The sequence below is a fragment of the Apodemus sylvaticus genome, chromosome 7 (genome assembly GCF_947179515.1).
Source record: "Apodemus sylvaticus chromosome 7, mApoSyl1.1, whole genome shotgun sequence".
NCBI classification, from domain to species: Eukaryota; Metazoa; Chordata; class Mammalia; order Rodentia; family Muridae; genus Apodemus; species Apodemus sylvaticus.
The window spans coordinates 52898167-52912437 of NC_067478.1; the positions used below are offsets into that span (position 1 = coordinate 52898167).

Here is a 14271-nt window from a genome sequence, read left to right on the forward strand (position 1 = left end):
TCACTTAAAGAAGTCAGAACAAGAACTCAAATAGGGCAAGATCATAGAGGCAGGAGCTGGTACAGACCTTAGAGGGGTACTGCTTACTGGCTTGCTTCAGAAGCTTACTCAAGACTGCTTTTTTTCCTTTTATTGGATATTTTATTTATTTATATTTCAAATGTTATCCCCTTTCCAGATTATCCCCCCAGAAGCCCCCTATCCCATATCCCCCCCTCTTGTTCTATGAGGGTGTGCCCCTACTCACCCATCCACCCACTCTCTCCTCCCTACCTTGGCATTCTCCTACTCTAGGGCATGAAACCTTCACAAAACCATCAAGCCTACAACGCCATCCTCTGCTATATACACGGCTGGAGCCATGGGTCCCTCCATGTGTTTCTGGGTTGGTAGTTAAGATCCTGGGAGTTCTGGTTAATTGATATTGTTGTTCTTCCTATGGGGCTACAAACTCCTTCAGCTTTAGTCCTTCTTTGACTCCTCCATTGGCAACCCTGTGATCAGCTCAATGGTTGGCTTCGAACAGCCGCCTCTGTATTTGTCAGGCTCTGGCAAAGCCTCTCAGGAGACAGCTATATCAGGATCCTGTCAGCATGTACTTCTTGGCATCCACAATAGCACCAAATCTGCATTTGGTGACTGTATATGGGATGGATCCCCTGGTGGGGAAGTCTCTGGATGGCCTTTCCTTCAGTCTCTGCTCTACCCTTTGTCTCTGTATTTGCTGCCATGAGTATTTTGTTGCCCCTTCTAAGAAGGATCAAAGCACCCAAATTTTAGTCTTCCTTTTTCTTGAGATTCATGTGGTCTGTGAATAAATAGTATATTGGATATTTCAAGCTTTTTGGCTAATATCTACTTATCAGTGAGTGCATGTGTGTTCTTTTGTGATTGTGTTACCCCATTCAGGATGATCTTTTCTAGTTCTATCCATTTGCCTAAGAATTTGATTAATTCATTATTTTTTAATAGCTGGGTAGTATTCCATTATGTAAATGTGCCACATTTTCTGTATCCATTCCTCTGTTGAAGGACATCTTGGTTCTCTTTTAGAGATTCTGACTATTATATATAAGGCTGCTATGAACATAGTGAAGCAAGTGTTTTTGTTATGTGTTAGAGCATCTTTTGGGAATATACCCAGGAGTGATATATCTGGGTCCTCAGGTAATACCATGTCCAATTTTCTGAGGAACTGCCTGACTGATTTTCAGAGTGGTTGTATCAGCTTGTAATCCAACCAAGAGTGGAGGAGTGTTCTTCTTTCTCCACATCCTTGCCAGCATCTGCTATCCCCTGAGTTTTTGATCTTAGTCATTCTGACTAGTGTGAGGTAGAATCTCAGGGACATTTTGATTTGCATTTCCCTGATGACTAAGGATGTTGAACATTTCTTTAGGTGCTTCTTGGCCATTCAAGTTACCTCATTTGAGAATTCTTTGTTTAGCTCTGTGCCCCATTTTTAATAGGGTTATTTGATTGTCTGGAATCTAATTTCTTGAGTTCTTTGTATATATGGATATTAGCCCTCTATCAGATGTAGGATTGGTAAAGATCTCCTATGCTCATGGATTATCAGAGTTAATATAGTAAAAATGGCCATCTTGCCAAAAGCAATCTATAGATTCAATGCAATCCCCATCAAAATTCCAACTCAATTCTTCATAGAGTTAGAAAGAGAAATTCTCAAATTCATTTTGAATAACACACACACACACACACACACACACACACATACACACACACACACACAACCCCGCAGGATAATAGAAAACTATTCTCAACAATAAAAGAACTTCTGGGGGGAAATCACCATCCCTCAAGCTGTACTACAGAAAAATAGTGATAAAAACTGTATGGTATTGGTACAGAGATAGGCAGGAAGATCAGTGAAATAGAATTGAAGACCCAGAAATGAACCCACATACCTATGGTCACTTGATCTCTGACAAAGGCGCTAAAGCCATCCAGTGTGTCTATGTGGGGGGTGTAGACTGCATTTTCAACAATTGGTTCTGGTTTAACTGGTGTTAAGTATATAGAAGAATGCAAATCGATCTATTCTTCTCTCCTTGTACAAAGCTCAAGTCCAACTGGATCAAGGATAGTCACATAAAATCAGGTACACTGAAACTAATAGGAAAGAAAGTGGGGAAGAGCTTCGAATACTTGGGCACAGGGGAAAATTTTCTGAACAGAACACTGGCTTATGCTCTATGATCAAGAATTGACAAATGGGATCTCATAAAATTGCAAAGCTTCTCTAAGGCAAAGGACATTGTCAATAGGACAAATTGACTGCTTTCTTATAGAACCCAGGACCACCAGCCCAGGATGGCATCATTTCCTATTGATTACTTATTGAGAAAACAGCCTTACAGCTTGATCTCATCCAGGTATTTCCTCAATTGACTCTCCTTCCTCTCAGATGACCCTAGCTTGTGTCAAGTGGAAACATAAAACCAGCCAGTATGGTCATGGAGGAAAGTAAAGTTAGTTGTTTATTTGTTCATTCAAAATATACAATAATCAGGCACCCATCTTGGCATCAGTTAGAATGTCTGTTTCGCTTGTTTATTTTAGTAAAAGAAGACAGTCAATAAGATGATGTATACCATAAAAAGTAATGAGCAATTCTCAGATTAAAGGAGATTAGAGGGAGGAAAATCTAGAGGAAAGTCTAGAGATCTGGAACAGGGTTGTTTTCTCTACCAGTTAAGGAATTAAAAGGCAGGGAAAATCTTGAACCTGACAGGCAGGGCAGTAGAGAAATCTCAAGCACCAAGGAAAGAATCAGCATTAAAGAAAGCTCTTTGTTGTGGATAATGAAACACACACATGCAGCAGGCACACAGAGAAAAAGACAAAAACAAAACAAAAACAAAAACAAAACAAAACAAAAACAAAACCATCTTCTTGAGGGCTGGGAATTTTTTATGCCTCTGAAGAGTTTTCCTCACTTAATTTAGGGTTGGTTAGCTTGAACAAGTCAGTCATTTTGGAAAAATTTCATCACCCCTCTCACTATCTGTCTGCCTACCAGAGAGGAATCCTAGCCTCTCCAAAGAGAAGGGAAAAATGTTGTAATTAAGTTATAATATTTATAATATCAAAAACAAACAAAAACAAGTAAACAACCCCTTTAAGGATACAATAAAGAAGATAAGGATAGACCAAAATTGTTGCGATTTAAAGAATGCTCCCAATAAGGACTGTACGACCTGACTGGAGGAAATGACTTATTTGGTCTCTTAAGTTACACAAAGCAATCCAACAGGCAAGATGTTGCTAAGGCAATGGAAGGGCATAGTGTCCTCTGAAGGGGCCGTGAAAGGTGAAAGCCACAGAAAAGGAAGCCACAAATTACACAGGGTAAGGCCTCAGGGCTGGAGAGCTACTGCAATGGAGGGTCTCTTGGAGCTTTGAGTGACCTTATGAGCAGTCTACGTTCTCAGTTAAAACTTTCACTCTAGCTGTTCGCTGACACCAAACTGTCATGTGATGGTAGTCATGCTTCGGAACCACATCTGAGCTCAGCATGCCCAGCTCTCTTTCTCTCACTGAGGTTTTTATTAACACATGCGAGTTTATGATTAGAGTGAATTTATCTTTCCATTGGTCAGAAAGAAACTCATGCTTATGTAGACAGTTTGGGACACAGGCGAGCAATGCAGGAGATGATGAATGTGGACTGAACTGCAAGGCTGTTTTTATAGGTAGTCACCACCGATCTCACACTAGGTCTTCTGTTTCAACTTCCTGGGAGACACGAGATTACAGGTTGGTCATGTGTCCCTATGCCAATTTTTTTGTAATCAAATTGGTAGGTGTGGGACTATACCATCTGTATCAAAACTTTGGCCTCAATAAGTCAATTAAAGGAGTCAAACTAATACTGGAAAACAAATAAAAAGGAGACGTAGTTAATGTGGTTACACTGGGAAGAAGAAAGAGTGGATCTAACAAAACTTCCCACCTCTAAGTACACCTTTCGGTAGGCTGACATAATCTTAGAGTTTAAATAGCAGATCAAGGATTTGCATGCCTAAGTAGCTTCAGTCCAGATATCACTGACCCTTCATTATTTGACTTCAGCCTCACCCTCATTACCAGAGTTTGTGAAATTTCTTTCAGGGAGACATGTTTCCCAGCTTTAGTTCTTGCTTTCCAAAAGAAAAAAATAATCTCAAAATAATTTTGTAAATTCTATTCAGTAGGAAAGGATGGGAATGGAATAAAGGATTTTTTGGGTGGGGGACAGGGTCTAAATGTTAGCTCCAAAATTGTATGAGGTTTCAAAAAGTTTTTAGTAGATCTCTCAAGTAGTTCATGCTGCAAAGCACTGGGATAAAACGAGCCATTGGGGAAAATCAGTCTCAGGAAAGGAGGGTAACTTAACAAGGTTTCACTATTTTGATTTTCATTTTTCTTCTCCACACTCCCTATGTGATGCTTGAAAGTACAAAGTTAGCTTTCCTGTTATGTCTGTGAACCAACAACATCTCATTCTGCCCCCAGGCCAGTGATTCATTAGGTAAGAGATCATCACATGTTAACTTGAAATCACTCTACCCATAGACTAAACCAAGTCCTTCACTTTCTTCTAGGACACACTACCGAACATTCCAGACAGAATGCTGGCCCCATGTGACTGGCAAGTGCCAGGAAGATGAGGCCTGCATTAGCATGTTAGGCCAGCAAGACCTTACTTGTTCTGGGAGTGACAGTTGCAGGGCTGCCTACCTAGGGACCTTCGGGACGATCCTTCAAGTGCCATGTGCTTGCAGCAGCATTACACAGGATGAAGAACCCTTGTGCCTGACCTTCCAGCACATGCTTCACAGAAAATCATGTTTCAGTAAGTTGTCCAGCGAAAAGGTTGTTTATTATGTTTCTGTTTACCTATATAACGATCTTGTTTTCCATTATACCAAAAAAAGAAAGTAAAAGAGAAAAAAAAAGATAAAGAAAAACAAAAGTTAATACAACCAATCTGGACCAAAAATGTTCATAAAGGTAACTGGTGCTTGTTACTTTGGTTATGTTCTGGTTTTGCTTTTATTTTTCCTCTCATGTATCAGTCAGTGATATACTGTTTAAAATGATAAGTTACTCTTTATTATCATTTACTGACTTTACTATGAAAAGCATAAAAAGCTTCATTTGCATACTGAACATATCAATTATTCATTGTTATGTAACAACAAATCAACTCCAAAACTTTGGTTGGAAATTGGTAACCATTTAGCTAAGCTGAACAGTTTTATACGCTGGCCTTGGATGAACTATTTTATGTCTAGACTCCATCATGTATAGACTCTTACAGATACCTGATGGCTCTATTGAAGCTGGTATATTTAGTAAGCACTGTCAGCTGGTACAGCACATTTCTCCCCTGGTGTATCCTTCAGGAATACAGGCTGGACTGTTATATGGTGTGGCAGAAGTCATAGTGACTGATACCAAATATACAGGTAATTATCAAGTATCTCCTGTTCCCATACTGTGAATATGCCAGTGAGTAAAGCAAGTCATATGCCAATCTCAGAGTGACTTCAGGAGCAAACTACACAAGGATGTGGATAGTCAAGATGGCCTCTCGAGAGTTGGTTGATTTAAAAATGTCTGCAATTGAAGGTATTCCTGCCCCTAAGAGTCTATCTTTCCTGTGATTTATTTTTCTGTCCCTTTGGGTTTTAACAAATCTGTTTATTAGCTTTTAGTAATGAGATGTGAATATATTTTTTAAATTAGTCTTTAGGGAAAAGAAAACTGAAATTTAGGCACTGGGCTTGTTTGGGGATGAGTACACTGACATCACTGTCTTGAGATTCTCAAACACTTTTGTGAAAACAGCTCATAGGACATACTAGAGGAACCAGGAGCTTCTGCTTGTGTGTCTTCCTGTCTGCTGATATTCTGATCTTGCCAGTGACAGGTAGTTTTTCAGAGTCAGTTGTTTCTACCTGTCTTCTTTAGCCTTGCATCTGTTCAGTCCAAAGGAGTTGCCTGTGTCCCTGGTTTCAGGTCCTTTCCCCTTTATACACTGACCCATGCACTTGATCTGGGCTCTGATGTCTGAGATTAAATCAGGCTTTTCCATTGGGCACCCACTATAGCCATGTTGAAATTCTACAAGTTCTAATCATTTTTAGACATTAAGCCAACTTCAAGTACCGTTTGGTTTGGTTTGATTTGGTTTGTTTTCTTGTTGTTTGGGTTTGTTATTGTTTCGTTTGTTACAATATGCTGTCCCTCAATATTTTGATTTTTACTCTTCTGATGATTTTTCAACATTTGCCTTATAGGCGTATCCAATTATGCAGTTCAGAATGCTCAGGGATGGGTCTATACTAATACAAGTCTGTATTCTCCTACTTGATTGCATCCATGGTGACTGCATCATCTTTGAGACATCAGTACTGTGCTGGAAGGTACAATCAACAGCAGAAGCTGCTCCACCCAGGATGGGTCCCTTTTACTGCAGCATAGACTTCATGAGCATTTAAAAAAAGCCATCTACAAAAGACTAGGTACTTTCCAGCATGTACCTCTGATTTACTATGGGGCACCAAAGTGCTTGTCACTCAGCATCAGAACAGAGAAAGAATAAGTAGTATCCAGCCTAGCCACACTGGAAGTTTGCTAGTGACAGCAATGAACATCTCTTACACATACCTGACAGCAACTCACAGGACCATACCTACCTTCCAAAAGTCTGGACATTTTAGTCTAACTATGCCACAGAAGGAAGAACCCTAGGATTATCAAACAACAGCTATAAAACAACTGCTACCATATACCCTTCCTCTTAACAAATGTAAGCTCATTCTTGAGTTTACACAGAGAGGATATTTATCCCTTTCCTAAAAAGACCTCTCTGTTTTTTTTCCAAATTTCCATTCTGACACAAGCTTGAAGTTAGTTGTATGATATGAAATCCCACATCCTGCCTTGGAGTAAGCAAAGAACCTATGAACAGCAGACTGTTCACTGCTATCCCATTTACCACAAATATCAAGTATACATATAGAGATAGATAGATAGATAGATAGATAGATAGATAGATAGATAGATAGATAGATGATAGAGAAAGAGGAGAAGAAGAAGAAGAAGAAGAAGAAGAAGAAGAAGAAGAAGAAGAAGAAGAAGAAGAAGAAGAAGAAGAAGAAGAAGAAGAAGAAGGAGGAGGAGGAGGAGGAGGAGGAGGAGGAGGAGGAGGAGGAGGAGGAGGAGGAGGAGGAGGAGGAGGAGGAGGAGGAGGAGGAAGAGGAGGAAGAGGAGGAAGAGGAAGAAGAGGGAAGGGGGGAAGGGAAGAAGGGAGGGAGGGAGGGAAAGAGGAGGGGAGGGAGAAAGAGAGGGAGGGAAGGAAGAAGGGGAGGGAGGGAGGGAGAATTACTGAGTACAGAATAATGAGATCCAGTTAGAAAGTATAGGAAGCCCATTGTAGTGTAGACTTACTAAAATTATACCCTGGATCATGCATCTTCAAAGAACCACCTCCCATTTCTTCCATTTGTCTTCTACAAGGTTCTTCTTGGTCTGATTTTTCCAAGGCCGTACCTCAATTGTTTGGAGAACTATGGCTTCTTTGATCACTGTGGAACTCAGGTCAGATTCAGATAAACCATTTTGAGAGATTAGGCAAAGTTTAACAAAGTTTTGGGTGTTGTTGTTGTTGTTGTTGTTTTACAACCTAACTAGTGATTTCTTCGGCAATATAATCTCTTTAGCATGTGTTAATTTTTTAATCTACCTGCTTTTATTTTGTCTCATGTACCAAAATATAATTTTAAAAGAGAAATCACGTTATTTTAATTTAGTTCCCACATCTGCCTTATTCCTGACTCCCTTACATCCAGGTCTTTCTTATTTAATGGTTTAAAACAGTCTCAACAATGGTTTAAGTCTTGAGTGGAAAGGCAACCCTGAATCCAGCCTCAACCACCTAGTTGAGTCCATTTGAATGACTTTTGTAAGTGAAGAAAACTGCCCACTTCTATCTCTTACTCAAGGGGGAAACTGCAATTACCTTTTTTCAATATTAGTTCACATTTTAATTCCTCTCATCTCTGTTTGAAAAACTAATGAGTTCCCACTTCAAGTCACCATTCTTATTAGACAACCTATTACACAATGCTAATGAGACTAGTCATTTCATAATGTTGTTTGTGTTGTCTAGTAAAACTGTCTGATCTGAGTTGTGGGTTGTGTAGATGCTGAGTCTCCCTTTTATGCTGTACAGAATCACTGGCCTGTGTAGAATATAAAGGCCAGCTTCCTTCCCAGACTCCAGTAGGCACTTCCCATCTACCTGACTGCTTCCAATGTCTTTCAGGCTTATACTATGTCAACACCACACTATGATATGGACATTTTCATACAGGTGTCTATATGGCCAGCTTCTTTTGAGTAATGGCACCAAATATATATATCAGTAGATTGACACAAGATTCAATTCTTCACCAACATAAAGTAATTACAAAGAGAGCAGTAGGGATGGAAATTGAATATTATTGAAATTTGGGTGTCATAGAGCTATTTAGTAACTCCAAGTACTCTTCTGGATTCATATAACCCATGCAACACATTTAACCTCTTAATGAAAAATGCAGTGTGTGCTCCAGACACCTGTGTGGGTCAGTCCTAAGTGGTTTGCACATCACTTTCACTTTCACTTACCTGCAAGGGTAGTTGAGAAATTCAGTTCACTTCTGGTAAAAAGGGAAATGAATTTGGTGTATTTCTAGCCAATCTCTGCCACTATATCTCCAACAAAATATATAAAGCAACATCCTTTTAATACTGAACCAATCTTTTCAACATTATGCTGGAAAATACAAATTCATGTCTGAATATATCTGACACTCGTAGAAGAATACAAGGCTTAGAACAATGGATAATGGGTATTAGTATATTTGAGACCAGTTTTGAAAAACAGGAGTCATTAGTTTATACAAATATATGTAGTTTTGTTATAATACATTGAATTAAAACTTGCTCCTTTTGGATCTCTCTACAATGCTTTGTAAATTTATCATGAGACTATGTTATAGAAGAAAAAAATACAAAATATTCGTCCTTGGAACTCTGTTCCTCTTTGTAATAACCAGGGTTTCTGGACCTCTTAAATATGTGCACACAAAATGCTGAATGGAGCTCTGTGCTGGTTAGTCTTTGTCAACATAAGCCCATAGGTCTCTGGGAAGAAGAAATGTCAACTGAGAAACTGCCTCTATCAGATTGGTCTATAGACAAGTCTATAAGACATTTTCTTGATTAATGATCGATGGGAGGGCGGAGGCTACTGCAGTGCCACTCTGAGCAAGTGGTCATGAGTTGTAGAAGAAACCAAGCCAAGGAGCCACAGGGAGGCATATCTGTGCTCTTCTTGACTCCCTGTCCTAACTTCTATCAAAAACAGACTCTTATACAGATATATAACCCTAATAACCTTTTCCTTCCCAAGTATGCTTTGATGACATACTATATCACAGTAATATAAAACAAACAACTTCCACAATCACATTTTACTACATAAGCTGAATGTTGCTGGAAAAAGATCAAGGCAAAGGCATGGGTACAAGGACTAGTGTCCTATAGAACATGTTTTGATTGTAAGAAAGAAAAGCTCTGTACCCAAAGTAAATATACATTTCAGCTACAAGGAATCCCTGGCTCCTTTAAGATAGGATAATTGTTCCATCAATTTACTGTTAATCTGCCAAAGTAAGGTCTACCTACAGGTGTTTGATGATGCTGGAAGACTTGCAATTCATCATTAGAAGGATCTTGACTAGCCAGCCATAGGGAAGGGAAATCCTTTCTGTGATACCCAGAGCTAGTTCCCATCCTTTCCACTATAGCAATGTCATACTTCATCACATGGGCATAGAGAGGTTGTAAAGTGACCCTTTACATTGCACAATCTATTAACTTCACCTTGGTGTGGAGGGCACATTGTGGTGGATGGAATATCCCAGAGAAATCTGCCCACTTTTTTCCACTAGCATATAGCCTTCTACATGCTGATCCCCATTCCCTTCCATGTTTACAAATTTCCATATTTGTTCTTTTCAGCTCATTGATCTAGAAAGTAATCACCAACCTCGAGTCTTACCTCTAGCTACTTCTCTTTCTAGACAAAGCAAAATTGAGTACCATGCATGCACTGCCTGCAATGAGGGTTTTTCTTTCACCCTGCTCTCTGGGGCCACCTCTGGGTTTGTGGTTTGTGTCAGATGTCCATGAACAGAGAGCACTGACATGCTACTACAACCAGTTTTCCTAGAATCAGTTGTTGAATTGATCTGATAATATTCAAAGATGTATTTTAAATAGTAAACAGGCTTTGAGTGGTGTGTGACTTTATTCCACAACACATGAGGTGTGTCCTGTAGCTATACTAACATAGTTTACCAAAGACTCTGTACACCATACTGAGAAAGAATTCCATGTATTAAGTGACTATTGCATTGTAAGTAACACTATTCAAAGCACACTATTTTAAAAACTATCATTTGGGTTTTGAATTTAAAACTAGTCTATTAATTGGGCTTTCAGGTTTTGTTTCTGTTTTTTTTTTTTTCATACTTTTCAAAAAACCATACACATTTTCAAGGTTTTTTAACTAAGTTTTTACAGAAGCTATTTGGTTCTCCCAGTTTTATTTGGAATAAATATTGTGTTATAAATGAAGACTCTAATAGCCCAAACATAATTCCAAGCCAAAGGGAATTAACTAACAACAAATTTTTGGTTCCCATACTTGAATCACCCTCAGAAATATCTACAGAATTTCTTATTTAAAACCACTCTTCTCCAGATAACTCTGACTGTAGCCAAGTTTGGGAGCCACTGCTCTTATCCACATGTGGAAAACTTTAGTCTCCAGAGTTAAGTCCAAGAGCCTCTTTTGCTCATACCACTCAGAGAACAAGAAAGGTCTGCATGGAAAAAAGCAAGGTTACTAAGCACAAAGCCACGAAGCTCTTCTGGTGGCATACTTTGTCTAATCCTCCCAACAGCTACAGACACTCAACAGTGAAAAGCGCAAGAGTGAGCCAATGAATCCATAGATGAGAGAACAAAATAGGATATAGTCTTTCTTGGTAGCATCCCTGTCCTTGAATGCAAGTGATTTTTCCCTTGTGAGAATTAAGATTAAGATCCTCAATCTTTTATTTCATCTTAAGCTAAAAATTTTCAGTTCAAAGGTTTAAGTAAAAAAAAAAAAAAAAATCAGGAGTTAACACACATAGGTTGCAGATGTTCACTGTGATGAAAACACTGTCTGTCTTTATGTCCTAAACTGTGTTCTTTTGTGGTGATCTACTTCTTTAAGTTCTGAATAGGTAGTATCTATTTCAATTCAACGCTTGGATTCATTTCAACACTGCGAGGAAACCTCTATCCAAACACTGCTTTGTTCTTAAATGTGCACATCACCTAAGCTGCCTATGTTTTCACTGTATCTACCTGAAAATATAAAGATGGAAGAAAGATTTCAACATCCAGCTGGCTTTCACAAAATAGCGTGTGCTTACATATTAAGTAAGGTCTTAGTCTTAAGACAAGGGTCTTTCTGGTGACTCCATGCTCTAGCATTTAGTTTCGTTTTTATAGCCCCATTTCTTCATCTGTCTGTTCATACCTTCTCATAGATATCAAGATGCTAGTAAACCTGTTTTATTTATCATGTTTGTGAGCATTCAAAGGATATATGATTTATTCTTTCTTGACAGCATTCGTCTGCCTCTTTCTCAGTGAAGGTCTGCATCCAGAATCCCATTCCATCAGTCAGTCAGCATTCACAGACAGCCTTTTCAACCCACCCATGTGTATGGGGTGGTACATAACACATCACTGCATATGTTTCTGTACTGCATAAAACTGTGTTCACTTTTTTAAAGATAATTTAGAAACTGTGAAGATGAATTAATGATGGCTCAAACTCATCTTTTAAGATGTTTGTCTTAATTTTCAATTTCATGAAATCACTGCCTGGCTAAGAAGAAGAATTATACACTATAAATTAAACAATAAGCAATGTGAAAGACATTTCTAATTATAATTCTGACTCTGTCTCTCATTGTCTTCCCTCCCTCCTTCACATAAACACACACACACACACACACACACACACACACACACACACACACAGGCTCTTTCTTACAGCCAAATATAAGGCAGTGTTCCAGGAACTTTATGTTAAGTTCTGTCTTTAAATAAACCACTTGAACTAGCCAAAACCACTGACTTTTTCTTGGTGTCCACACAAAACTTTAATTCAAGTTTAGTTTCCTTCAAATTCAGTCCAGGTGCTAAAACAGTCTTCTGGTTTTCAAGGAACATTCAACAGACTTTCTCTAGTCTATATTCATATTTATTACGTAGTCTCTAAAAACTCAAATATGTTGTATTTTCTGGATTAAAGTGGCTCCATGGTGAATTTGTAGGTCATCAAATTCGTAGACACTCACTTATAAATTTATGTTTTCCCTTTTAGAACTCTGTGATTATTCCTCTAGGATCTTGTTTTTCATTATTTGAAAAGGCTTTTGTGTTTTTTTTTAAAGATCAAGCATGTGTATTTTAAGTTAGCAATGAAAAGAATAATAAAAACAAACAATTGCTTTAAAATGAGAGTTCAGTTACAAATCAATGTAGAAACATATAACCATAGTAAAGTCTGTATGTTTTGCCTTTTATGTATTTTAATTTATAGACTTTGAATTCCACATATTTCCTTGGGCTTGAATCTCAGGAGGAAACCAGTGGTTTTTAACTTTTATTATCTTTCAAACCTAAAATATAAACAGAGACTTTCTTTCTTTCTTTCTTTCTTCCTTCCTTCCTTCCTTCCTTCCTTCCTTCCTTCCTTCCTTCCTTTCTCTTTCCAGGCCAACTTTTAGATGTGGATTTTAAAACACCATCAACACAAACAACCCTAATGGTTGAATGTTATGTTTGGACATTAATAGACTCTAGAGTACAGTATGGTTTTGTAAAGGCAACACGACACCAACATGTGTGCATTGGGCATGATCTTCATCATCCCTACACCAGAGCAATGTCACAAAACTTACATAACTAACTCATGGGAAGAATCTGAAGCTCAGAGATATAGACAATCCCAGAAATCCATAGGCTTGGCACTGTCATAATGATATTATTACAGGCAGACAATAATTTCAACAAAACAGAAGTGGCTTCTTAAATACAGTATTATGGTTGGGCAACTGTAGGACATGTGCTCAACAAGAGCTAAACAGACATACGTTTATTGTGTACGAAATTATCTTCATAATGTTAGTTTTGCCTGAGACAGGGCACGCTAAAAGTCCTGGAACAAAAAGAAGCCAATTCACCCAGGAGGAGTAGAAGGCAGGAAATCATCAAACTCAGGGCTGAAATCAATCAATTGGAAACAAAGCGAACCGTACAAAGAATTAACGAATCCAGGAGCTGGTTCTTTGAGAAAATCAACAAGATAGATAAACCCTTAGCCAGACTGACCAAAGGGCACAGAGAAAGTATCCAAATTAACAAACTTAGAAATGAAAAGGGAGATATAACAACGGAAACTGAGGAAATCCAAAAAATCATCAGATCCTACTACAAGAGCCTGTACTCAACACAACTGGAGGAAATGGACAATTTCCTTGACAGATACCAAATACCAAAATTAAATCAGGACCAAATAGATCATCTAAACAGTCCCATAACGCCTAAAGAAATAGAAGGAGTCATAGAAAGTCTTCCAACCAAAAAAAGCACAGAACCAGATGGTTTCAGTGCAGAATTCTATCAGACCTTCAAAGAAGAGTTAACACCAATACTCTTCAAACTATTCCACAAAATAGAAACAGAAGGAACACTACCCAATTCCTTCTACGAAGCCACAATTACGCTGATACCAAAGCCACACAAAGATCCAACAAAGAAAGAGAACTTCAGACCAATTTCCCTTATGAACATCGATGCAAAAATACTCAATAAAATTCTTGCCAACCGAATCCAAGAACACATCAAAACGATCATCCACCATGATCAAGTAGGCTTTATCCTGGGAATGCAGGGTTGGTTTAATATACGCTAAATCTTCAAAAGGGTTGGTGTCCCCATACTACCATTAAAGGCTCTTCAGGTCTCATTTCCCCACTCGGGCATTTGAGCTAAGGTCTCCCCATTGAGTCTCTTACCCCCCAAGTCCCTCCACCCCCAGCTGTGGCATATTGACATTCACTCTCCTGACCCTCTAGAATTCTC

General features: G+C 38.6%; 1 protein-coding gene across 1 annotated transcript in view; it reads left to right on the forward strand.

Annotated features, from left to right (window-relative positions):
* The window catches only part of Gfral (GDNF family receptor alpha like), a 53425-nt gene that overhangs the window by 22689 nt on the left and 16465 nt on the right, over positions 1-14271 (forward strand). Inside the window, exon 6 of the mRNA XM_052189429.1 lies at positions 4608-4858. Coding sequence (XP_052045389.1) covers positions 4608-4858 — 251 coding nt within the window. The remainder of the gene's footprint in view (positions 1-4607; positions 4859-14271) is intronic.